This window comes from Notolepis coatsorum, assembly GCF_963971535.1.
Source record: "Notolepis coatsorum genome assembly, chromosome: 11".
NCBI classification, from domain to species: Eukaryota; Metazoa; Chordata; class Actinopteri; order Aulopiformes; family Paralepididae; genus Notolepis; species Notolepis coatsorum.
The window spans coordinates 118,015,045-118,042,329 of NC_140175.1; the positions used below are offsets into that span (position 1 = coordinate 118,015,045).

At 42.4% G+C, this 27,285-nt stretch overlaps 1 protein-coding gene across 1 annotated transcript in view; it reads right to left on the reverse strand.

Moving 5' to 3' along the window:
* Positions 1–9,338, reverse strand: part of LOC311237251 (uncharacterized protein) — a gene marked incomplete at both ends in the record, with an annotated part of 69,070 nt that extends 59,732 nt beyond the window's left edge. Inside the window, 5 exons of the mRNA XM_084325058.1 lie at positions 3,103–3,248; positions 3,374–3,521; positions 4,661–4,854; positions 5,127–5,255; positions 9,312–9,338. Coding sequence (XP_084181184.1) covers positions 3,103–3,248; positions 3,374–3,521; positions 4,661–4,854; positions 5,127–5,255; positions 9,312–9,338 — 644 coding nt within the window. The remainder of the gene's footprint in view (positions 1–3,102; positions 3,249–3,373; positions 3,522–4,660; positions 4,855–5,126; positions 5,256–9,311) is intronic.
* Between the last annotated feature and the right edge of the window lie 17,947 nt (positions 9,339–27,285).

Genomic DNA, 27,285 nt, shown 5'->3' on the forward strand with positions numbered 1-27,285 from the left:
GCCGGTTTCCGACTCAATGCCCTGAGATTTCTATAATCTTATATTTCACTAATAACAGTTAAAATAATTGGTAAACAAACGTCATGCTGAAAATATACACTTTTACTGTATATCTCGGGCTTAAGAGGTTAACCCTGTGAGGCCCAAATTAAAAAGACATTAGCAACTTCAGAGGCCAGAGGGTGGGACATATAAACACATTTACTATCAAATAGCATTGTGAGGCTGAACAACAGGACCAATTCACTATAGGCCTACATGTGCTTAACATTTTTTAAATAAACACTTTTTTTAAATTTGTATTTTTTTATTTCTCTCTCCAATTTTCTGTTTTTCTCCCAGTCCCAATTTAGTCATGCCAATCCCCCCCCCCCCCCCCCCCTACCTGGCTGCTGTATGCATGTTCTCCTACGAGTCGATACAAGGGCGTCCCGAAGCCGACCGTGCGCTTCCTCCGATACGTGTGGCGACTGCCAGTGACGTCTTTTCACTTGGCAGCGAGGACTCTCATTGGTGAAGTGTAACGCGTGGGAAGGCATGCTATCTCCACCAAGTCCTGCCCCGCTGAGCAAGCGCCGATACCTGACCTGTAGGCGTCGCTGTCCACAACGCCAAATACCCACCCACCAGCTTCCCACCCCCTAATACTGCTAATTGTATTAGTATGAACGACCAGCCAAGCTGGTAGCAACGCAGAGAGCTGGGCTCAAACCCAGCATCTCCTGCGTTGGTGACAAGCGCAATCTCCGCTACGCCACCTGACCGCCCTATAAACATAATTTTTTTAAATGGCTAAAAGTGATTTTGTAATTTTGCAACCGTGGGTCTCACAGGGTACTTTTAACCCTGTGAGGCCCAAATAAAAAAGACATTAGCAACTTCAGAGGCCAGAGGGTGAGACCTATAAACACATGAAGGGTGCCGTGACTGAAAAAAAAGGTTGAGAAACGCTGGTATATGGTGTGGCTCTTTGTGGTACCACAGTAATTTTTGTGGCTCTTATGGCGCTTTTCCACTGCATAGTACCTACTCGACTCTACTCTACTCTACTCGCTTTAGGTACCTGGTACCATGTTGCTTTTCCACTGCAGGTACTAAAATAAAGTACTCAGTTTGTCTCCGTGTGGGGAGGCGGGGCTGCTGGTGATCAGCATGAGAGCTCACAGAGTGAATCCACAGTCACTTGATCCTCAATAGGAAACCAACCTAGATTTACCCTGAAGGACTGGTTCTGGCCGAACTCTTCGTTATACAAGTATCACAGAGACATTTCAAATGTACTCACAGTTGCACGAGGGTTTCGGACAGAGATACGGGATGGTTTGAAAGCTCGGCGTTGCTAATAAACATTTTAAATATTTTTTATAAACTGCTCAAAACGGCATTATTTCCGGCGTTGGGTGCATGATGCGCATGCGCTGTGATCACACCAGGCAGCCAACGCCGGAAATAATGCAGTGTTGAGCAGTTTATAAAAAATATTTAAAATGTTTATTAGCAACGCCGAGCTTTCAAACCATCCCGTATCTCTGTCCGAAACCCTCGTGCAACTGTGAGTACCTTTGAAATGTCTCTGTGATACTTGTATAACGAACGGTTCGGCCAGAACCAGTCCTTCATGGTAAATCTAGGTTGGTTTCCTATTAAGGAGCAAGTGACTGTGGATTCACTCGGTGCATCACAGTCACGAAAGGGGCTATGAGCTTGGCAAGCCAGAGTAAAACACAGTTTTCAATCAATCAATAACAACATTAACGAGACTCTCGTTGTGTCTATTCTGCTAACGCTAACGTTACCCCTCATTGTGTCTATTCTACAAGCGTTAACGTCAGCTAGGCTGTCTATATATGCTAACGTTAGCATTAGGCTAACAACAACGCTGTAACGTTACCAGTCGCGTCTATTTGCTAACGTTAGCATTAGGTAATAACCGGTTTAAAATGGATGGTGATTACCTCACGTTGTGTCTATTCTACTAGCATTAACGTTACTCATACAAACAATCAATAGCGAGTTATATTGAACCCGCTATGTACGATAGCCATGCTAAAACGCTAGCACACCATTAGCACATTACAACATTCCTTCCACCGTTGTGGAGCTTAAGCCTTAACAAGTCAGCGATCTTTTTGCGAGACTAAACTCTCCGCTCGGTGGCAAATTGTGTTGATGTCGGTTTTGTTTAATCAATAAATGAGGCAGAATACACAGTGACTGTATCGTTTGTTTATTGAACTTGTGCCTGCTGCAACCATAATGAAATCCTATGCGAGACATTAAAGATGGCGGCTTTCTGTTTTCGTTCAGACCAGTTCAGACTCTCCAACTAGTGACGCGTCTCTCTTCTGACCAATCAGTGGTCTGCAGTGTTTCACGTGACTTTTATAGTACCAGTTCTACCCGCTTGGCTCGTGCTTGGAACCAGACTCGAGCAGGGACTAAAAAAGTACAGAAAAAGTACCTGGTACCAGCCTGGTACCAGGTACTTTGGTAATGGAAAACCGAAAATACAGAGTAGAGTAGAGTAGAGTAGAGTAGGTACCATGCAGTGGAAAAGCGCCATTAGTCTCTGACTGGTTGGCCACCCCTGAAATAGGCTCTCAATGCTGAGAATGTCTCCTTGTAATGTCAATCAGACTTTTGAGCCCAGATTTAAACGGTTCTGGCTGATTGTTTACAGCATTGTCCAACAGTATGCTCACATCAGGGTACTGCAGAGCAAATTCTCTCTCTGCAGCTTCCTGGTCCTGTGAACTCTGAAAAGGGTTGGTGCCGAAGTGAGAAACCCGTGTCAGCGATCCAACCTCTTGCTCATACCAGTCTGCAGCCACTGATGCATCTGGCAAAAGGTCTGTGGACACTCGTTTTGGGCATCCCTCTCCGGCCAAGTACCTGGGGATCCCCTTTCCTAAAATAAGTTGAGCAAAAAATTATCCATTGCTCTAACTATGAAGGTTAAACAACGGTTTTCTCGTTTAAATAAAATGTATCAGAAATCAGACTATATCACACCTTTACTTGAGAGACAAACTATAACACAAACCTGGAATCCTGTGTGCATTCCATGCTTGAACCACACAATCAACTCCGAGCTTGGCCAACTGGCATGTCAGGTTTGACACGCAGAATTTTGTCAGGCTGGCCTCCATATCCAGCTCCTCCTGATCCACCAGATGGACCAAAGCCACTTTCAATGGGTAGTTAACCCTGTTGTTGATCTCTGGCCAGATCCGTTCAATGGTGTGATTCTGTTATTGTAAAATATAGAAGACATTTTCAGAATCTTTATACACTTTTCTTTTTCCAGATTAACTATTGTATATATATATATATTGTATTGTTGTATTAAGTCTTGTTCTAATTTCTTACGCACCTTTGTTGATGGTGTTTGCCTATATGGTGGCCTCTCTGTGTTGTGGCGGTGGCTGGCCAACTTATCCTGCATGTAAAGAGTTAAATAAAACTCTTTCCCATGGTCCACTCTGACCTGGTCCCATATGCCATGCTCCATTACCGCACTTCTGCAAGAAAACAGAATAACATTGGCAAGTTGGAAACAAATTATAGTGGCTCTTGTGTTGTCAGGTAGTGAGGAGATCCGAGTTTTCACTTGCTGTGAAAGGGGACATATTGTAGGAAGGGAGATATCCTTTTTTTGGGTATTATTATAAAGCAGGTCTAGGTAGGTAGTAGGTGGTGCCATATAAATACTGTGAAAGTATCAAAACGCTCAGTCCACAGAGAAATGCACACAGCCAAATTCAGAAACTGTGCCTTTAAACGAGCCGTTTGGCCTTTGTGGATAATTTCCACAAGGTGGACAGAGTTATTCAGACAAGAGTATACTTTGGTGTTTTGGGTACAGGGAGTCAGGGACAAAGGTGTTTTAAACAGGGATGCGTTCTTCATGGGACGGGGTTGCACTCCGTGCACCCAAAGATTTGAGCAAAAGCGCATGCACGGATGTGCACGGCACGTGCATGCACACAGGAATGCGCTGCACTCGCCAACTCGCTATAAGTACCCACCTTGGCTACTTTGCATATCAATAGCGCCGGTCGTCAGGTGTGTTAAATACGTTCTCAGATACATTCACACTAGGGATGCTCGATGTTGGCTTTTTTACCGATACCGATATACCGATATTGTCCAACTCTTAATTTCCGATACCGATATCAACCGATACCGATATATGCAGGGTTTCCCCCCCCCCCCAAAAATGGAATAATTTCAGGTAATTAACATTACATATCTCTTGTTGTGGAATTAACACAACATTATGCATACTTTTGACAATAAATAAAATCAGAATTTGTTCTTACTTGCTTGCCTGGGTAAATAAAGCTTATAGAAATGTAAAAAAATAAATATAAATATATATATATATATATATTTTTTTTTTAAACGGATACCGATATCACATTTTAATGCCGATATCGGCTGATAATATCGGACATCCCTAATTCACACCTAACTTGTGAATGAAATGTGTTACATTCCATTCGTAGAGGCAATTAGGCACCATCTTTAGTCTGTGCTTAAGCGAGGGAACATTTATGCGCATGCGCGGGAACGTGCGTGCACGTGGCGTCATTAGCGTGCGTGCAATCAGAGTTGATATGAGGAACGCACCTCTGGTTTTAATTGACCTGTTCATTACCTGTAAACGTCAGTGTATATGGTAAGGTTGTTTTTAACAGGCATAGTGGATCGTCCAACAATTTTGCTGGAGAAGCCATCAATCGCCAGCACATGGGTCACGCCAAACATCACCAGTTTCTCATTTTGGTCCATGTGGATCTTGTGACCCACATAGGCTGCAGTATATGGAACTGGATTGAGGTTCCTGGCTCCCTTAAAGACAGACAAAAAAGAACAGCATACTCAAACCATACTCAAAGTTCAAAGTTGAGAAAACAGCTAAAGCATGACGTGGGGCTGCTTGTCTAGGTGTAACCACCTGTAGCAACTATATAGAAAAAACCCTATAGAAACCACCTGTCAGCCTAGCAACCACATAATAACACCCTAGCAAAAAAATGCCTTTTTAAAAGTTCCTCCAACTAGCTCTCAAATGTGGGAAAAATATAATAATTAGGCTATACATTTGATAAAAAAAAACCTACCCTGCATCGTTCCCGATGATATGGTGGATGAATGTTGCGCAACGCATGTCCCACACGACCCTCTGATGCACAGGCTCCCGCGGCTGCAAGATAGCCAGTCATCATCTTCCTGCCATAGGTAGGACCAGTCTTAAGGTAAAGATACAATGTAATTAAATTGATTGAAAACTTTATTAACAGATTGCAGAATGAATGGGTACAATACGGCTCAATACAAAACTGCTAAGAGGATGCAGACCAGAAAAAGACTTTCGTCTTGTTTACATCATGGTCCTCCATTTTCAATTCATCATAACATTTATGACATCAGATATACAGTACTGTTACATCCAGACATTTATGACATACAAGATATACAAATATGGGCTGTGGGTAGGGCGTTCCACATTGTTGTGGCATAATTGCGAAACGTGTTTAGTCCCTATTGTAACTCACGTATTTATTACAATACGATCAAATACACCCAACATCGTCGTCTGGACAAGGCCTAAAAGCCACATGATATAGCCTGTAAGGGCAACCTAACAAGAAAAGATGCCAGTGAGGGAATACTGGGTGAAGCTCTTTCTAACGCGTGGTGCTTGTTGGTAATAAAATGATGTCTTCTCCTTGAGTACGTTTGAGAGTTTTTATTCTTACTTGCAGTGTGGACAAATATAAGCATACTGTAACCTCTGTGTTTAAACTGGAACTTAAACACAGGATAAGTGCTACAAAATAAAACCCAAAAAGTGACTCAATATAACTGAAAACAAAACAAACGCCACGAATGACGGAGACGCTGGGCTTGCCTGCTCGAGCCCAGCGCTCCACATTGCTTTCAGTTTAGCTGGTCGTTCATACTAATACACGTTGGCCGTATTAGGGGGTGGGAAACTGATGGGTGGGGATCAGGGGTTGTGGACAGCGACTCCTACAGGTCGGTTGGTGCGCCTGCGCAGTAGAATCAGGAAGTGTCGGGGGCAGCGTGAGCCTCCCACGCGTTACTCCTCGCCACTGAGAGATCGAGCTGCGCAGGTGAAAAGATGCGACTGCTGTTACCTCAAGTACCGGAGGGGACTTGTGCTATGTATGACTTAGTCCACATTGCAGCCGGCTTGTGGGAGGCAAGAAACAGCGTTCGTGACAGGGGAGGGTTGAATTGGATGATACGAAAATTGGGATGGGAGAAAAATATAGAAAAATGGGAGAAAAAGTGGATAAAAAAAAAAAGACAGTGTGGCTTCACTGTGATAATTACCCAATTCCCTCCCGCTGCACACCTGTGAACACATACAGGCTCTGCCTGAGCACATCTGAGCCCCGCCTCCTGTGCCCACTGCCAGCTAATTGGTCAACACCTTCATGGTAACAGTGCCTTCATTCAATAAAGTAACTGCAGAAAATCATTAAATTGGCTACAACATAGCCTATAAACAATAAGCGATAGTTTACACACTGTAACTAGCCCCTTTCGTGACCTTGTTGGCGTGCATCAAGTTAAGTAACGTTCTCCCGTAGCTCGAGCATAGCAGCTGCCATCTGACAGAAACATGTTTCGGGTTGTGTCATCAAGCTAGTTCTGTACATTTTCATAACCCCTCCCCAGATACGAATAGGTTATTTAATTTCGGTGTCCTATTTTGATATGTTTGGCGGTTCAGTTTATTTACGTTGTTAATTTATAGTAGCTTAACTTTCGAATGAGTGAGAAACATGTCTGTTCACCCAGGTTGAAATTGCGACTGAGAAAGCGCTTATAGAAAATGTCTAATATGTTCCACATAAACCTGGAAATAATCTGAACGTTTCAGGATTCGGAAACATTTAAAAACACAAGAAGTTATGACATGTAAATAGAAGAATAAATAGATGGGCTTTCTCTGTGTCTGTCGTTTCTCGAATTTCAATATACAATGTAACAATATAACCAGCGTAGACCCATGTTCACGTAAAACTTAACTGTAGCCTACCTCTTGTATTGCAGTGAAGACGGCGGCTTCTACTTGATGGTCCTTCATTCGCTGTCGTTGTATGCCATGTTCTGTACAAAAACGGCGAATATTTGCGATGGAAGCTCCTCTTTGCAACCCACATTCAAATACCAAGTGGTTCCGTATATTTTCATCGCTATAGCCACTTTTAACCATGTTCTCTATAACCGCCAAGTATGGTAACAGGCTGGAGTCCATAATGATCAGTTCAAACCAGTGACCGTTAGAGAGATTATTTAAAAGTGGGAGAGATCTTTTTATAGGGCTTTGGTTCAAACTGTGGCGCCAATGGGTTGGCACGCAAAGAAAACATATTACGGAAGCCGAAATGAGTCTTTGATTGATTGATTGATTGAAAACTTCTTGAAAACTGATCTATTTATTCTTGATTTGAAATCTTTATTTTGAACATGTAAATAAATACAAACAATATAAAATCTAAACAAATCATTGATCTCAAGAAATTAAATGAAAAAATAAATAAATAAAAATAAACAAAACATAACTCAATTTTCATGTTCGAAAAGGAACACTTATACACTTATTTATTTACCTCATTTAGTTTTAGCATTTTGTATATTGTATATTTTTGTATAGTGTTTGGTCCTTATTCTTTAACTCTTTACTGTATGAAGCACAATTTCAGGAGGGTCATAGAGAACCAAGCATTTCACTATAATTTACCTTATATGTGACAAATAAATAAAACTTGAAAACGGATTCTACGTTCACCGTGGAGACAGGCGATAAGATTTTTTCTTCTTCTCGCCTGTATCCATGGTGAACGTAGACCAGAAAACGGTAGAAATACTTGATGAATTTAATGGAGATTTGATTTAATAACAGCTAAATTATATCAAAACATCCATTTACAAACTCTCATCCATTTACAAACTCTTACAAACTCTCTTACATGCTTGCACCTCATGGTACCAAAGCACCTCAAAGGCGCTAAAAACTAAATTACAAACATGCACAAAACAAACTGGTCAGACAGCTTGACCTTACTCCTAGAACCCACCTCACCCCTGCCCACTTTGACAACCTAGGATGGCTTAGAGTAGATGACAGAGTACAGCAACTTGCAATGGGCCTGGTCTACAAAATACACTACACGACCAAGGTACCCATGTACATGTCAAAATACTTCCCAAAGGTCAGTGAATACCACGATCACAACACCAGAGGGAGCTCCACAAATCATGTTAAACCCAGATTCGGCTCAAACAAGGGACTAAACACGTTTCGCAATTATGCCACATCAATGTGGAACGCCCTACCCAAAGCTGTAAAGGAATGTGAATCACTACCCACTTTCAAAACCACTCTCAAGGAACACCTACGGGAGACTGCAATTCGAAACTGGCCCCTGTAAATGTCCTAACCCAACCCCCTCCAATGTACAGTAATTTACCTAGTATGGTGTTGTCAATATTCCAATGTACAGTTTTGCTTGTTTGTACAGTGTTTCCCCCCTTCTGTGGTAGACACTACAGAAGGTTAACCATTTCACTACCACATCAAAAAAAGAAGGTTAACCGTCTGTAGTGTGGTAGTGAAAGGGTTAATTTTTTTTTATCTACTTTTTCTCCTCCTTTTTCTGTGATTTTTCTCCCCATCCCAATTTACCTCTCGTGCCAATTCTCCCTCCCCTGTCCTGATCGTTGCTCGCATATGCCCCCCACTGGCCGGTTGTAGGGAGGATAGAAGCCTTGCATCACATGTCCCCTCCGATACATGTGGAGGCAGCCTGTCACATCTTTTCACCTGCCAGCGCGGACTCTCATTGGCGAGGAGTAACGTGTAGGAGGCTCACACTGCCCCCGCCATTTTCCTGACTTTGCTGTGCAGGCACCCCAACCGACCTGTAGGAGTCGCTGTTCAAAACGACCAGACTACCACCCTTCGACTTCCCACCCGCTAACTCTGCCAATTGAGTTAGTATGACGGACGGCCCAAGCCGGAGGCAACGCCGACAGCCGGATTCGAACCCGGTGTCTCTTGCGTTGGTGACGAGCGCAATGTCCGCTGCGCCACCAAGCCGCCTAAAGGGTTAACCTTCTGTAGTGTGGTTGTGAAAGGGTTAACCCCTTTTGTCGTGTGGCAGTGAAATGGTTAACATTCTGTATTCTCGCGGTGAAAGGGTTAACCATTTGGTAGTGTGGTAGTGAAAGGCTTAAAAGGCACCATGGCCTGCCATGAACACTGATACCCACGCCTTCGTGTCCGCCTGCACCATGTGTGCCCGTGGGAAGTCGTCTCATCTACCACCCACTGGTCTGCTCAGATTGTCCTCTGGCTGTCCCTAGTCACACATTGCCCCTTGCCCTCGATGCTATACTGGAAAATCCCACCCCACCCCCTCTATGAGGAGCTAGCCAGGATGAGCATTATCCCCCCATGACACCATCATTATCCCCCCGTGTAGCCATCAGGCTCCACAACCGTGGGCACGGACTGCTGCCAATTGCTGGAGAGCTAACGGCTGCATGGTGACCTCGAGAACTGTTAGGACTATCTGACGCTTAGTAATAAACACTGCACGGACTCTGGTGCAGTGTGTTACTCCGGTTTGGACCATGTAGGCCATCATCACTATCACTACTGTCTGATTGAATCCTGCCACTCACTACTGTTATTACTATTATCATTACTACTTGCACTTTGTTCTATGTTCTATTATTATTACTACCTAACCCACCTGTAACCCCCCCCCCCCCATCTTTGCGTGGATGCGTGTCTGTAATTTGCACATCTTGAGAACCATTCATCTGATTGAATTCATGCTTGGTGGGTGTATTGCCCAGGGAAGTGCAAGGTTGAATTTGGTGCCATTTGGCCAGATGGTGGCACTACAGTGTGTGTGTCTGTCCTTCGCATATCTCGAGAACCATCCATCCATATATATATATATGTGTTTTAGTTTTTGGATGTGTGTGAGATTATGTCCAAAATAAATCAGCATTGTTTTTTGGTGAAGTGCCCCTTTAAAGGATTTGTGTGCTTGCCTACTTGAGTACTTATTCCATTCATTTGAGAATCTCAGTCTTCCTTTTACATTATAGTGTTATATTTATAATTATACATTATATTTGACTAAAACAGAATCCTGGTAAAAACACACGTATGAACTCTGTGATTGTAACATTCAATGTATGTGCAAACCATGAAATAGGCCACTGTTATATTACCTTATTATTACATGGCGTTTTAACATTCGCCAAAATGCTTGATTGCGCTCTGTTACCCGTATCAGCGGTCATTATTGCGCGTTGCCCATGGCAGCGGTCAGTTATCAAGAAATAATTGTCCGCTGTCAGGGGCAACCGAGCGCTATTGACCAATCACAATCAAGCATTTTGGCTAATGTTAAAACGCCATGTAATAAATGTTCTTATTGTCTACTCTAGTTCATTGACTCAGTTCTTAAGGGCGAACACCAGGCAACAGTTTTTAATTGTAATTGCTGTACTTTGTGGCTCTAAATTTTTTATTTAGGTTGGTAATGTTTATAAACACTCACTGTAGTAAGACAGACTTAAGCTAATTTCCATCTGATAGAATGTCTGTGATAAAAAGGATCACGGATTGGAACTTTATTGTGATATGCTTGTGCCTTGGGTATGAAGAAAATCAAAGAAGTGTGGTTTATTGTTGATACTGCGTGCAACCCCAGATGATTTCAATAACGCACGCATAATTAAACATCATAAATATTTGAAACATTTGAAACCTTCAAAAACATGAACCAGTGATTTCCGATACATTTTATTTAAACGAGAAAACCGTTGTTTAACCTTAGTTTAAACAACGGTTTTCTCGTTTAAATAAAATGTATCGGAAATCACTGGTTCATGTTTTTGAAGGTTTCAAATGTTTCAAATATTTATGATGTTTAATTAATAAAATTGTAATAAATGGCTTTCTCGTTACTGTAGGTTAAAGGTTAAAAGTTAACCTATCAAAATACAACGACCGCAAAAAGTTAACTATAAAAATAGGTTGCGCCCACAAATATGCCTTTGCTCACAGAACTTCAATACATGCAACATGGCCCTCCAAGTTACCCTTTTCCGTGGACTTCGCACCGTACGAATTCGGGAGATGGATGTCACCCAAGACAATTTGGAGAGGATATTTAAGGTTAGTACACATTACAACCGACTAGAGGGTATGTATTATACAGCTACAGGAAATAATATGCCTATACTATTTCTTGTCAGGGCCCGGGGTGATTGTGAGCCATGCAGTAGGCTTTTTTTATCGAATTAATTCGAGACTTTATAGTTAATTAATCGAAAGTAATAACATTTTAAGCGCATATCAATATTTGATGCAAAAAGCAAAAATTTTCAATTCAAATTAATTTTGGTATATGATGAGTGAATCAATGAATATACAGCGCCTAGACTGGAACAGGCCTCCGCCGCCTCCCCCTCAACGTACGGGCCGGCCAGACCGTGCAGGTTTTTAAATCACTTTTAAAAACCTATTCTCCCTGGCCTTACCGTGTTCTACCTGTTTTTATTACATTAATTGTTTTACTGTGTTGTATTATTTTGTTTTTTATCAACATGCCTTTGAAGCACGCTGCCTGGAAATGTGCTATATAAATAAAATGTACTTGACTATTTATGCAGCAAAATCCTCTTATTAGCTACTACACAGACCAACAGATCAATGCAATTTTTAACAAAGTGCAGCAATTATAATATAGCGCAAAGGACCTTTTGTAAACTCAAGCACTTTCGAGGTAAAAGTAAAACGCAGTACTTTCAAGTACATTCCAGAACAGTTGACCAATGGGGGGAAAACACTCTCAATTTCTCTTTTTATTTTTATAAACCAGACAGTGTAAGAAACTGCACACTGAAAAAGTGAGATGCAGGTGAAATATCCTCTCCCCTCCCCCCTCTGGCCTTTGATGTTCACCCTAGAGACGGAAAGTCTGGCTGACTGCTGCAATGCCCTCGCTTTGACCCTGACCTGTACGCGTCGACAAGCTCTGAAGATTTTGGACAGAAAATATAGTCGGCATCACCACTGTAATATTCTCCACAAATAAAAAATTTCTAAGCATTGATAATTTAATTATCTTCTCATACATTCGTCTGGTTCATAAAATAATTAATAATCCATTGAAACATTTTGTCCTATCGTGTTCTGAGCTGAGAAAAAGGGCTTCCAGATCTGCATCAAGACTGCATTGGTGCAGATTTACAAATCACAACCTTTATTTAATGATAATGGTTAATATTTTGATCAAAGGTCTGTATTGTACTGGTATTTACACTTAAAGTAGAAAAACAATCTGTAAAATAATAGTGAATTTCCTGTGAAAAAACTATTCTGCCCAGAGATGCAGGTGAATCCCCTCCCCCCTCCTCTCCTGTCTGGCCTTTGATCACATAGTCTCTGCCACATGCAGCTACCACTCAGGAAGGGCTATCATATCAAAATATCATCTACAGACATAGATCTTTAAAATAATTATATGTAAGTTTCGTAACTTTGAGTGCATTGTACCCCCATTCGGTGCCTCATAGTCCTCCACCTGTCTGCCCTGTATACTTATAACCCTAACCCTGTATGTACTCATTCATGATAATTTAAAGGTCTTGTCATCATTATATTTGCAGCTGACGCCATCCAGCATCTACCTCATCTCAGATGATGGCGTTGTGTTGCTGCCCGGCGACATGGGCTTCATTATGGGGGGCTATGGAGAGGAGAGGAGATATGAGGTCCATGGGGACGAAGCCCCTACCCCATCCTTGCCACCACCTGCACGTGTAGCAGTGCCACCGCCACCACAACCATTTCAATTCAGTGCAAGGCCTGTGGCTTCCGCTGGCCGTCCAGGACCTGCACCCCAAGCGAGGGTTCTTTCAAGGTTTGTTCCAACCTAAGCCAAATGTTTGGGGGGGGGGTTGAGCCAAACATACATTATTACAATGCATGCACTGAGGGCAACCTTATAGAATTATTCTTGAAAACATAAAAGGCTGAATGACAAACAATCTCGTATCTCTCTATCTTTCTCTCCATCTCTGTTTGTCTCTCTCAAAAGGAGCATATCAGTAGGGAGGGTAGAGGGTGGACTCCTTGTTTGTGGAGACACCCTCTATGTCCAATTTGATGAGCGGGAGGCAAATGTGGCCACTATGGCCCTAAAAGTGCAGCAGGACCTGGGGGCAGAGGAGGAGGTGGTCCTCTGTGATGGACAGGGCAACCGCCTGGTGGAAGGGCCCGGGACAACTGGTATGTTGTAAAAACTTAATTCCTATACTATAGGGTATGGTAAACACTTAAAGGGTATGGCAACACTTTTTTTTGTTTTAAAGGTTATTATGTAGGGATCATTTAATATAGCCTGGCTGGCAGGAAGGGGTCCCTCTCTCTGGTCTTTCCCAAGATTTCTTCCCTTTATAAATGTTTTCTTCATTATGTGAATAAAGGGTGTTAGATCTGTGTTGTGCCTTTTATCAGAACCACATTAACCTTAAAAAATAATCTGTTAAAATTGACAAAAAGTACTGCACTTTAATTTTCTATTTTAACTCTATCAGGCCTGTACACTGCGATGATATGATCGCAAATTGCCCCCTAATTTGGTCCGTGCGAGTTTAAAATAATATCTGGGGGCAAGCTTGCGAGTGGTGATTTCAACCCTTCATTCGCATTTCACTCCTAAATTAATCCATACCAATTGTAGTAAAACATTAGCCTACAACCAGGGCTGTACAGTGCAATATAATGTTGCGGTTGTAATTTCATTAGACAGACCAGCGCGGACCTTTAATAACATGCAATTTAATTGACACAAGCAATGAGCTAACGGTAGCTTCTAACCAAGGTCTCCATTAGGATTATGCTAAGCCAACTAGCGATCTCTGCTAACCCAGGAAAACGGTCAAAGCGGACTCCACAAGACTAGTTCCATTCGTGAGGAAAGGGGGTGGGTTATATTGACAACGCTTGACAACAGAAGTTTAAACATAACTTCATATTTATTGGTTATTCGTTTCTGTATATCATTCAATTCCCATCTCCGTGTGTCTCCATCTCTTCCTGTTTACATTCGAGTGTGACGTCATCACCTACGGCAGCTTAGGCGATCAAAACCCGAAGGGTCTCGGTCGGTCGGTCGGTCGGTCGGTCGGTCGGTCGGCTCTCTCTCTCTCTCTCTTCAATGATTTAAAGTAGCCAAATGTTACACACAGTATAAATACTAACTGGATAGTTGATGATATAAACATTTAATTTCATTATCTGAAATATTCTAAAATCATTAAGTCTGTGTGATTATTATTTTCTCACAGTAGTGTGTGTATATATATATATATATATATATATATATATATATATATATATATATATATATATATATATATATATATATATATATATATATATATATGTGTGTGTGTGTATATATGTGTGTGTGTGTTTGGCTAAAGTGGATAGAAAACACAGTACTGTGTAAAAGGCACCCAAGAGTTTTTATATAAATTGTCTTAGATGTAAATAATTTTTTTTATTAGTGTGTCAGTAGACTACTCTTAGTACATTTTCATTAAATTATTTTTTAAAGCATCTTCATGGTTTAATAATGCAAACATATGTTGCAGGGACTTATTATAATCATCATATTGGCGTGACTGTATGCATCAAAGGGTTCAATCAAGCATTTTTAAGTGCTTTAGAGGAAATGTCAAAATATCGCGATATCATTTAGAGGCCATATCGCCCAGCCCTACTATAATGGTAAAATAGTTATTAAAAAATTTGCCCCTAAAAAATATTCTTTGCCCCTAAATTTCTCATTTAGGGGCAAGTGTGCCCCTAGTGAAAAAGCTTAGCGTACAGCCCTGTCTATTATCTTCTCTTTAGGCCTAGCTTTTTGGAGGCAAAACGCCCGAAAAATGGTTGCCCTCCATCACAGCTCCCACAAGGAGCTGTTACAGAGCAGGAAGAGGAAGAGCACAAGGTAAAGCATGGTGTTTATCTAAGCCTCAACCTGTTTTTGAATGCAAGACTCAGTTCTTTCACCACAATAGGCTCTGAAGAGTGACATTTTAAATACACAAAAATAGTCCCCCTTAGATCCTATCCTCGCTGAGCAGGCACCCCGACCAAACTGTAGGAGTCGCTGTTTTAGGTTTTTCTAATTTTTTTATATTCACCCTCTTATTTTTTTTTGTACAGAGGGGTGTACAGGTATATAGAATATAGAAATAGCTCTGCGAAAATCATGAAATATCGTAAAATCTGTCTCAAAAGGCTGGCATTCAAGCGATAAATAGTGTGCCCCCTGCTGGCACTCAATGTGTTAAGAAGGCAGTGAAAATACTAAAGGACCCACACCACCCTGGCAACAAACACCTCATACGGCTGCGCTCGGGCAGGCGTTTCAGCGTTATACCCACCCGGACTAACAGACTGAAGTTTAGTTTCTATCCCAGGGCCATATGTGCACTAAACTCAGCTAAAATTTAAAACAACAATCTGCCTGCACCCCCCCCCCCCCCCCCCCACACACACACAATACTAAGGGATAGTGCAATTATCTTTTATACCCCCCTGTTTATGTATGTTATGTCTATTATGCCTTACTCTTGTTTTATATTTAATACTGTGTTTAGGACTGTGTTTTTATGATCTAGGACTGTGTGACGGCTAGCACCTAGGGCTGCATTTAAAATTTTGTTGTAACATTGTAACAATGACAATAAAGATCATTCTATTCTATTCTATATAAATAAAGTTTATTATTATTAATGCTCTCTACCTGATCAACCAAGACCACAGTGTCAAACAGACTAATGTTCTCCACCTGATCAACCAATACCACAGTGTCAAACAGATTCTCTAATGCTCTCCACCTGATCAACCAAGACCAGTGTCAAACTGTGCTGCAGTGTGTTTGGTTAGTGTCTCTCTCCACACCTCTCTCTCTTGCTAAGAGACATTAGGCTACAAACAGACACCCAGTCAAGCCCAACTCAGCCAGGAACAAGACTAGGCAAGTCTAGTTAAGCAAAACCCAGCCAAGAACGAGACTAGGCAAGCCTAGTTAAGCAGGACCAAGCCAAGAACGAGACTAGGCCAGCCTAGTTAAGCAAGACCCAGCCAAAGGGCGGCTAGGTGGTGTAGTGGGCAAGGCACTCGCCACCAGTGTGGAGACGCTAGGATTCGCGTGTTCGAATCCAGCTCTCCACATTGTTTTCAGTTTAGCTGGTCGTCCGCAGTAATACACATTGGCCGTATTACGGGGAGGGAAAACTGAAGGGTGGGGATCGAACGTTGTGAACAAGCGACTCCTACAAGTCGGTTGGTGCGCCTGCGCAGTAGAATCAGGAAGTGTCGGGGGCAGCGTGAGCCTCCCACGTGTTACTCCTCGACACAGAGATCGAGCTGCGCAGGTGAAAAGATGCGACTGCTGTTACCTCAAGTACCGGAGGGGACTTGTGCTATGTATGACTTAGTCCACATTGCAGCCGGCTTGTGGGAGGCAAGAAACAGCGTTCGTGACAGGGGAGGGTTGAATTGGATGATACGAAAATTGGGATGGGAGAAAAAATATAGAAAATGGGAGAAAAAGTGGATAAAAAAAAAAAAAAAAGCAAGACCCAGCCAAGAACAAGACTAGGCAAGCCTAGTTAAGCAAGACCCAGCCAAGAACAAGATTAGGCAAGCCTAGTTAAGCAAGAACAAGACTAGGCAAGCCTAGTTAAGCAAGACCCAGTCAAGAACAAGACTAGGCAAGCCTAGTTAAGCAAGAACAAGACTAGGCAAGCCTAGTTAAGCAAGACCCAGTCAAGAACAAGACTAGGCAAGCCTAGTTAAGCAAGACCCAGCCAAGAACGAGACTAGGCAAGCAATTATATATATATTTTTAAATTAATACAGTATATCTATATTTTTATCATAATTTATGTAAAGGTTTTTGTCTAAAATCTGCAAATGGATTATGCAAAACAACTCCCAATGTAATATTTTCTTCCCCATCTTACCGCTGACAATCTCTTGAGTCTCGTCTGTAGTTTAGCTCCACTTTTCTCTCCAAGCTCCTCATAACCTTGGATTACAAACCAGTCTGTGTCCTTTTCTGAAACTGAGAGAACAGTCATATTTTTATTTGTTTATTAAAAAGGATCCCCATTAGCTGATGCCAATGGCACCAGCTAGTCTTCCTGGGGTCCGAAGTCCCACATATCAATATATACATACAAATATACATCCGCGCACATACATATACACAACTATATACATACATACATATTCAGAATGGTCTTTATTGCCATGTACTTTTCACATACAAGGAATTTGCTTTGGACGTTACTGGTGCGACATTAGCGGACAGATATTAACACATCCGGTGCCTTTAACGTAGAACTACATTTCTGTCGCCCGATCGTTGAGTGCCGGAAACGTAGATCTACGTTTTTCTCACGGTAATTCTTTTATCCGCTTTTGTCATTCATAATTCAGCGGGGCACCTTGTGTATGCTGTACTGAATGTGTCTGAGCTGGCAGACGGTCTTATACCGCCCTCTAACGCCTTCTGCCATTATTGCACCCTGTTAGAAACGGGTTCGTTTATTTTCTCTACCGAGCTGCGGCGTGGGGGCAGGTCCTAAACACTCCGGCAAAACACACGCTTGTAAGGATGGTTTTGACTACTGACCCCACCCGCACGTTGAAGTGCAATGCCCAACAACGTCGGAGACAGGATCGCTGTGGATAACTGGAATGGCGATCAGATATTTGGATTCTTTTTTTTGCATTACATCAGAGACCAGGTAAGGACATTATATGAAAGCTTGCGTTGATCTGATATTTATTTCTACCCCAATCGACGCTGTCTCTGTGTCTGTATGTGTGGCTGTTTGCTGTTGGGTTGCAGGAGGGGGGGGGGCGGCGGGCCGGTCTAAACAACATTGCATGCGTCAGTGCCGTCTGGGAAAAATGCGAGGCCCTGTGCGAGATTTAAACCCCTAAAAGGTCATTCAAAAAAAAATTATATAATAATTATTATTTTTCTTTTCTTTTATAAATTTTTATTTTTTTGCATACAGTCAACATATTCTTAAATAATAGCGCTACCCGAGGCTGGGCATATGATAGTCAACGTATTCTTAAATAATAGCGCTGCCCGAGGCTTAGTGGCAATGCACCTGTACAGTCGTACACCTGGCATTAACAGGGAAAATGCATAAAACACCCCTGGAACCTGATAAACAAGCTTAAAGTCAGGTAAATTTTTCAAGCACGACATGCAGATTTGCAGTTTTGCCTTATTTGAATCGAACTCTATAAGCTTAGTACACACGTCACAAACTGCATGAGTACAGTGTGAGCAGACCCTGTTGCATGATGCAACACACCAAGTGAGAGAGAGAGAGAGACCAAGAGAGCGCGCGAGAGAGAGAGAGCGTGAGAGAGTGCGCGCGAGAACGAGAGAGAGCAAGAGAGAGAGAGAGCAAGAGAGAGAGAGAGCAAGAGAGAGCGCGAGAGAGAGATCCACGGCGGGAACAGAATAGATTGCATTAAAAACTCACCAAACGTCCAAGAGGAAGGAGACAACCATGGATATGACAAAGTTCACCAGTCCATATTGACCCCCCCATTGGGATGAACTTGGGAGTCTGTTCCTAGTTTATCTGCCACACGTTAGCACTCGATAACGTAGCTAACGCTAGTTAGCTGTCCCTGCCTTTAGCTAAGCCGACATGGCTAGCAGGGCTGTACACTGCGATGATATCGTCGCGAATTGCCCCTTTAATTGGCCGTTGCGATTGGTAAATATTATCTGGGGGCGGGCTTGCGAGTAGTGCTTTCAAGCCTTGGATTCGCATTTCACTCCTAAATTATCCAAGGCGTGTGATGACGCGATGACGTCACTCACGCGAGCTGAGCAGTGAGCACTCAGCAGGTATGATCAGCGTGAACAATCGACTGAGCACTCACTCTGATAGACTGGCTGACTGTCTGATTTAGCTATGAAGAAAAGTAAAGTTAGTATTGCTTCATATTTTCGACGTGTTCGACCTCCTATAGTGAGCCGAACTGAACTGAACTCAGACACACGGAGAGAGCTGCGGCGTCTGCTCCTCCTCCAGCCCTCTCGCACCCGTGGCTGTTGTAAACACTGGGACCTCAGTGAGCCTGCCAGCCGGCTAGATACTGATAGCTATCAACAAATGCTCCAGTAAGTCTAGTAGTGCATGATAGCTTGCGTTAGCTTACTGTTCAAAACGAAACGTCCCATTAAACTAAATAGTTCAGATAGCTCCGTCCTGATATCAATGTCTTATAACACTGAGTCGATGCGTATTCGAGCTGAGGGCACGCTGAATATAGTCAATAGGGACCAGCTGCAGCGCAGGAGAATCCTGGCCGTAGCTGGAGGCTACAGTATAGGGCCCAGCTGCAGCTCCGGAGAATCCTGGCCGTAGCTGGAGGCTACTCAGTACACACAGACAGTGGAGCTGGTTGCATATAGCGAGCATTTACACTTGTTGCGTGGTGGCGATGTCTCGCAGATAATACAACTACAAGTATGATTATATAATATATATATTTTATTAAAAAAAAATTATATAAAATAAATCAAAAACAATCGATATAAATAATGGTAAAATTGTTATTTAAAAATGTGCCCCTAAAAAATATTTTTTGCCCCTAAATTTCTCATTCCTGGCTAGCCTGACTGAACTTTCTAACACGCAACAACTTTCATCTTCAGTCCATCTGCCGAACGTCCTCTTCGTCTTGGCATAACCTAATCACTATACTTGGTATTGATAAGCTTACGGCACGCGCCGTTATTTCTTCTGCTCCGATGCTGCACATTTGGTTTTCAGAAGTAGGATGCTCTTGGCCAAGACGCTCCCGTGGATAGCGCCGAATAGTCAGACCCCGTACCTGTAACCCCTCCCCTCGTTGAAACCAATAGTATATCTGCAGAGCCGCAGAGCTCCAATAGTATACCTGCAGAGCCGCAGAGCTCCAATAGTGTATCTGCAGAGCCCCAATAGTATATCTGCAGAGCCGCAGAGCCCATAACAAGTCAGACACATTCTACAAACGTGTCTAATGTGAAATATATAAGCATGTAAGCAAAACTAGATTTTAGGTCTGTGATGGAAAGTGATTGTTAACACTTTAAGGACCATCCACGTATATATACGTGTTACGGTGCCATGCATTGTGGACCAGACCCACGAGTTAACTCGTGGCGAGTTGTTATTGTTTTTTTCCATATTTATAACGCTATTACAGTCCGCCATCAACTTGCAGGACCTACCCGCATATTTGATTTTCGAAACATGCAATACCGGCTAGATCCGCTTAGGGGCGCCATCGCTCCACTGCAGTATCATTGAGGGGGATTGAAGAAAAAAAATTACTATCTGTGGGCGTTTCATTTGAGCCTCGATTCCAAACGAACACCCTCCATCTTTGATCCTGTTACCGAACGCATATTTCAGCCTGGAATAATGGGATTTATGATTAGCCAATGGACATATCGATCTACTAGATTCCGATGACTACTGACAAAATGCTGCCGGCGATCACATGGCCTGACGGTAGGATACTATTCCCCCAAATTACAGCTGGATTGGACATTGTTTTAAAGGGGAACTATCTTATAAATGGCCTTTTTGAGTGTTTAGCATTGTTTCCTAGCTATGTGAACTTATATTAATATGATCTATGTCTCAAAATTCTCATATTGGCGCATTCTTCCAATTCTCCTCTCACAATATTCACCCTCACTGAACTGAGTCGTTTGAAAATGTGCCTATATGTGATGTCATATAGTCACTGCTGCATGTTAATGTTCAGGCGAAGACGACGCTCCGCAGTGGTTTAGGAGCCCAGGCTCAAAACAGCTTGAGATCTTGAGGTAGAAAAATGCTGTTTTTGAGGACTTGATTAGAAATACAAAATGAATAAAAAAAATATATATATTACAGAGGTGTTCCATAGACTCACAGGAATTGTGTAAAAGTGCCCAAATAGTGAAAGAAATAGTAAAATAGTTCCCCTTTAAAACCTAACGTGATCGATCAGTGAACATGGCTGATTGAACGCACACTATATTGCTAATCAATAATAGTAATCGGCGTCGCCCACCGCCCCCATTTCATCCATAGATGCTCTGTAATAGTCCGGATGCTACGCAGTTTGTTTTATTTCATTCGTATATATACGGCAGAAATGGCGTTTCATATAACGTACGTTACACAATCCTAATTTAGTCGCGGATGCATTCAATCAACACTTTTCTTCTGTCTCTTCTCCCACAATGCATGATCCTTATATTGCTCTTAACAATATTCAGCCCTGTAACAGCTCCTTCTCTTTTAAGAAAATAACACCTGTTGAGGTCCATGCTGCAATTAATGATCTGAAGGTAGGTAGTGGTCCCGGGTTAGATGACATTGAGAACAAATTTCTAATTATAGCATCACACATTATCATGTATCCACTCTGTGATCTCTTCAACATGTCATTATCCACTTGTGAAATACCGGCTATCTGGAAGTGGTCTTGTATCACTCCTTTGCATAAAGGGGGTGATTTTCTAGAACCTAATAATTACCGTCCAATCTCAATTATCTGCTCCACTATAAAAATATTTGAAAAGTTAATTTATAACCAATTATCATATTATCTAGATGAACACAATATATTATCACCCAATCAATCTGGCTTTAGATCAAATCATTCCACAACTACAGCACTATTGAAACTTACTAGTGATATTTTCTCTGCCTCTAATAATGGTAACTTGACTGGTGCTATTTTTATTGATTTAAGCAAGGCCTTCGATCTCGTTGACCACTACCTCCTTTTAGATAAATTATATTCTGTTGGTTTGTCAAGGAATTCTTTATTATGGTTTAATTCCTATCTGCATAATAGAAAGCAATGTGTAGCAATTCAAGGTAGAAAATCTGATTTATTAGTTCAACAAAGAGGTGTGCCGCAGGGCTCAACTCTTGGTCCACTTCTTTTTTCTATTTTTATAAACGACCTCCCTTCAATTATTTCTGAATGTTGTATTCAGCTCTATGCTGATGACACAGTAATTTACAGCTCCAAATCCACTCTATCACACATTGAATTAGCGCTGCAATCTGATTTTAATTCCTTGCAACATTGGCTAGCTGCTAACAAATTACTACTCAACAAAAGCAAATCATATACAATGATCTTTGGTACTCCCCAGTGCATCAAATCTAAAGCCAAATCTTGTGTATGTGCTATTCATAGTTTAGATGGTACACCTTTGCAAAGCATCAAACACACAAAATACTTGGGTGTTTGGCTTGACTCTGAATTATCATTTAAGTGTCACATTGATCATATTGTAAGAAAAATGTATCTTAGTGTGGGTATTCTCTACCGCTCCAGAAACTGTTTAACTCTTTGTTAGAAAAAAACTTGTAATTCAACTTATTTTGCCATTTATGGATTATGCAGATATTGTCTACCAGGTTGCATCCAAAACAAATCTCATTCCTCTCAATACATCTTACAATAAATTATGCAGATTTGCTCTTGGATGCCCTTTTACAACTCATCACTGTCTAATGTATGAAACACTGAATTTGCCCTCTCCCACTGTAAGAAGACAGCGCCACTGGTTACAATTTATTTTCAAATGTATTCATCTTAATTATCCACAATATCTAAAACAATACTTGACTCCATATTATTCCAATTATTATTTAAGGCATTCTAGCCAACTTTATTTTTGCATACCTACACTTTCAACACTCAAAAGCAACAGCCAAGAAAGCCTTTTTGTTCAAAGCCCCTTCTGATTGGAATAACTTACCTGCAAATACTCGTTCCATCTCATCTTTTTATTTATTTAAAAATGCGCTGTCTTCTTACTTCCATAGTACATGTACATGTTTTTAGTTTATCATTTTTATCATTTTTAGTTTATCATTTTTAGTTTTATCATTTATATATTGCATACTATCATGACTTTCATTACTTATCTCGTACGAAGTAACGATCCATTCCTATCCTTGCTGGATTTGTGTTTTGTTTTGTTTGTCCTGTTTATTTTGTGATCTTGTATGTTGGTTTACTTGATTTGTAATTTTATTTCTCAGTTGATTTTGTTGTTGTAGACTGTTTCGATGTCCAATGTTTTTTTTGTGTGTTTTTTTTCTTTTTCTGAAAATGTACATACGCTGTATTGTGTTAGGATCCCCTCGAAAACGAGATGCTACATCTCAAGGGGTTATTCCGAATAAAGAATTTCAATATATACTAGCCTTTAGCCTCATATCTAGCTTCCCAGAAAAAAGACTAGGCGAAAAGTGCGATAAACCTTATATTCACGGCGCTATAAAATGACAACCAACCGATGGATTTTTATTTTCTTTAAGCCATTATGAAGGCATGGTTTATGCACTCAAGTGACAATGAGAATGGACAGATAGCAATACTATAAAGTATATATGTAACTGTTAGAAAGTACATCGGTTTGTTGACAAAGCCTGGTCCCCCAGCCATATATTAGATTGCAGATTGCAGTGTTAACATTGTTAACAAGTATTATTATTATTATTATTATAATTTTTTTCTCTCACGAGGCACCCTTCCCCGCGAGGCCCTGTGCGACCGCACTGCTCGCACGCCCCTTGAGGCGGCCCTGGCATGCGTGCACGAGGAAGGATAATAATTATGATCTAGCGTTGATTTCAGGAAGATCCGATAATCAGGCGAAAAATGACGTGTTTATTGAATTACACAAAAACAGTTTTCGCGTCTTTTCCCTGGAATGACTCAGAAGCACCCAAACTATATTTATATTCAAAACAGTATAAAACGGAAATATACAGATGAAAAAAGAATCGGTTTTTGTCACTGAGACTCGACCCCGTTATTAGACCCATAGCTATAGTATAAAATATAGGTTTAGCTCTACAAACTACAACTACGTTTACATGGGATTAATGGACGGCAAGGAAGGGGTCACTTCCCGGAAGGGGTGTGGCACTCAATGTGTCAACAGTCAGATAATACAATAAAGTGGTGGAGTAAAATAAAATGAAATATGAGCTACGTTAACACGTTGGGCGCCAAACCCGAGATACGTCGGGTTAACTCGCCAGCGGTTGGGCGCCAGACCAGAGATATCTCGGGTTTTGGTCATTTATTCGATATTTGTATTCATTATTCATCCGGGGACCTTGGCGTTACCATAGGGAATGAGTCTGAGATCGCCAAAGTGCAATACCGGCCGCATCCAGCTAGATGGCGGTATCTAGCAACCTTTGAAACCTTGTATCTTGGCCTGTGCGTCGATCAAATGTCTCCGGGTCAGCTTTTTTTTGGGCAAGTGGAGCAGTTATACCGGTCGGATTGAGAAGTGTCAAATGCTCCCGATGCATGATGTGTGGTGGATTATGTTGGCGACGATGGACATCAATACTTGGAATCGCGATCAGATAATTGGAATATTCTTTTTGGGGTACATCAAGGTAAGGGCTATATGATATCAATCTTGCATTGATCCAACCATGTCTTCACCTTGATCCGAACGTGTGTGTGTAACGTTACTCCACAACGTATGCCGTTGGTGACGATCAAAGCATCAAAAAACGATTTGATTTGAGAATAGTAGCGGGTCCAGGCAAGAAACGGCAACGGTTATAGTATAATAAACGCAGAAGGCTATTCCTAAGCATTTCAGGAATGACCCCAGACCATTGTAAAACCACTTATATTCACCACGGTATAACACAGGAACGTATGGATGAAAAAATGTATTCTTTTTCACATAGTGAGCGATAGATATTTGATGTCAAATGGGCCATAGTACAAATAGCTATAATATAGAATAGAATATAGCCCTGCAAACAAGGTGACGCACTCCTATCTTTTAAAGCGTTGGCCTAGCTACAACAGGGCCCGTCTAATCCCCGGCGCTGAATGAGTTAAGCACAATCGAATAATATATTTATGAAATAAAATATAGGCCAGGGCTGTACGACTGTATATAAGAGGTTGAATACAATTATATGAGATATAAACTAAATATAGCACAATAGATATAGTATAATTATAAGTAAAAATGTAATAGGAATAGGCCAGGGCTGTGCAACTGGGCAGATGTGGTCAATTATACAATTATATACACTAATTAGAAAGAGTAACAATACAGTGGACAAGTAGTTAGTAGTGGCGCCGAGGAGAGTGGCAGCCTTTTCATAGCAGCTCCCACCCCCTTTACCTCTTATCCCGTTTACTACTTTCTTACTTATTCTTTTTTGTGATTATACTTACTTAATAGGTGTCTAAGTGACTGTGCGTTGCTTTAGACCAAGTTAAGGCATTTGTAACAACTTCTGTGAAGTTAGCTGAGTTAGGCAAGTTCGGTCGAGCACAGCACAGCTGAACAATGGACAAGAACACCGGCGGGCTGGTTTACCCGCGGCAGGACAACAACAACAACAACAACGGCGGGCTGGTTTACCCGCGGGAGGCTCTCCTCTGCTTTCGAGACAGAGTTGCAGAGCCACAGAGGAATCTACCAGCCGAAATAAGGATTCGCAGACGGGGAAATCGAGCTGGCACGAGCGTGAAGGACAGGAGAAAGGACAGCAGGAGATTCAAGCCTTACCTGCCCTCTGTCGTCATGGGGAACGTGCGATCGCTGGCCAACAAGACCGACGAGCTCTCAGCCCTGATGATCAACCAGCGTGAGTACAAGGAGGCAAGCCTACTGTGCTTTACAGAATCCTGGCTGAACGAGAACATCCCGGACAGTGCAATCGAACAGGAGGGCTTCACGGTGGTGCGCGCCGACCGGAGTAAACAGAGCGGCAAGCGGAGAGGCGGAGGGCTTGTTGTCTTTGTTAACTCCAAATGGTGCCACCCGGGGCACATCACCATTAAGGAACGTATCTGTTCCCCCGACATTGAACTATTGGCACTGAATCTGCGGCCATACTACTTACCGCAAGAAATAACACACGTCCTGGCTCTAACTGTTTACATCCCACCCAGCGCGGCGGCGGCGGCGCAGGCGAGTGACATCATACACTCCACCGTCGCGGCGCTTCAGACAAAACACCCGGATGCATTTATTTTTATCAATGGGGACTTCAACCATGTCAGACTGAACAAGACCCTGACAAACTTCACCCAGTATGTCACCTGCAAAACCAGGGGAGACAAAACTCTGGACCTCCTGTATGCTAACGTGAAGGAGGCTTTCAGTGCGACTTCCCTGCCCCCCCTCGGCCAGTCAGACCACAACCTTGTGAGGCTTGTATCCACATACACGCCTCTCATTAAGAGACAGCCTCCGACCACCATGTCTGTCCCACAGTGGTCTGACGACGTCGAGGAGGAGCTACAGGAGTGTTTCAGGTCGACAGACTGGGATATGTTTGAGAGGGCCCATGGTGATGACATTGATGGACTATCCCACTGCATCACAGACTACATCAGGTTCTGTGAGGAGAGCATCGTACCCACAAAGAAGGTACGCTGCTTTTCAAACAATAAACCCTGGATTAGCAAGGACATTAAACACCTGCTAAACAGGAAAAAGAGGGCCTTCATGGCAGGGGACACTGAGCAGGCCAGGGCTGTCCAAAGGGAGCTCAAAAAAGAGCTAAGGGCAGCCAAGGTCAGCTACAAGGACAGGCTGGAGGGCAGACTACAGGCCAACAACACCAGGGAGGTGTGGGCGGGGGTCAGGAAGATCACTGGTTTCAAACAGCAGGGCACAGCTGTTGAGGGCCCGCCAGAGCGTGCAAAAGAGTTCAACTCGTTTTTCAACCGCTTTGACCAGAGTGGCCTCCCCACACCCCTCCCCCCACCCATCGACACCAGCACCAGATCACACCTACAAAGCAGCCCCCCCACCCCCACCCACCCACACCCATCAGCAACGGCACCCCACCCCCACCGCCAACATCAGCAGACTGCCCACCACCCCCAACCCTGACGATCAAAATCAGTCAGGTCAGTAGGCAGCTCTCCAGAATTAATGTAAACAAGGCCAGAGGACCGGACAACACCAATCCCAGGGTGCTCAAGGTGTGTGCAGAGCAGCTGGCAGCACCGCTCCAGCATCTTTTCAACCTCTCCCTGAGGCTGGAGAGGGTGCCCCAGCTCTGGAAGACCTCCTGCATTGT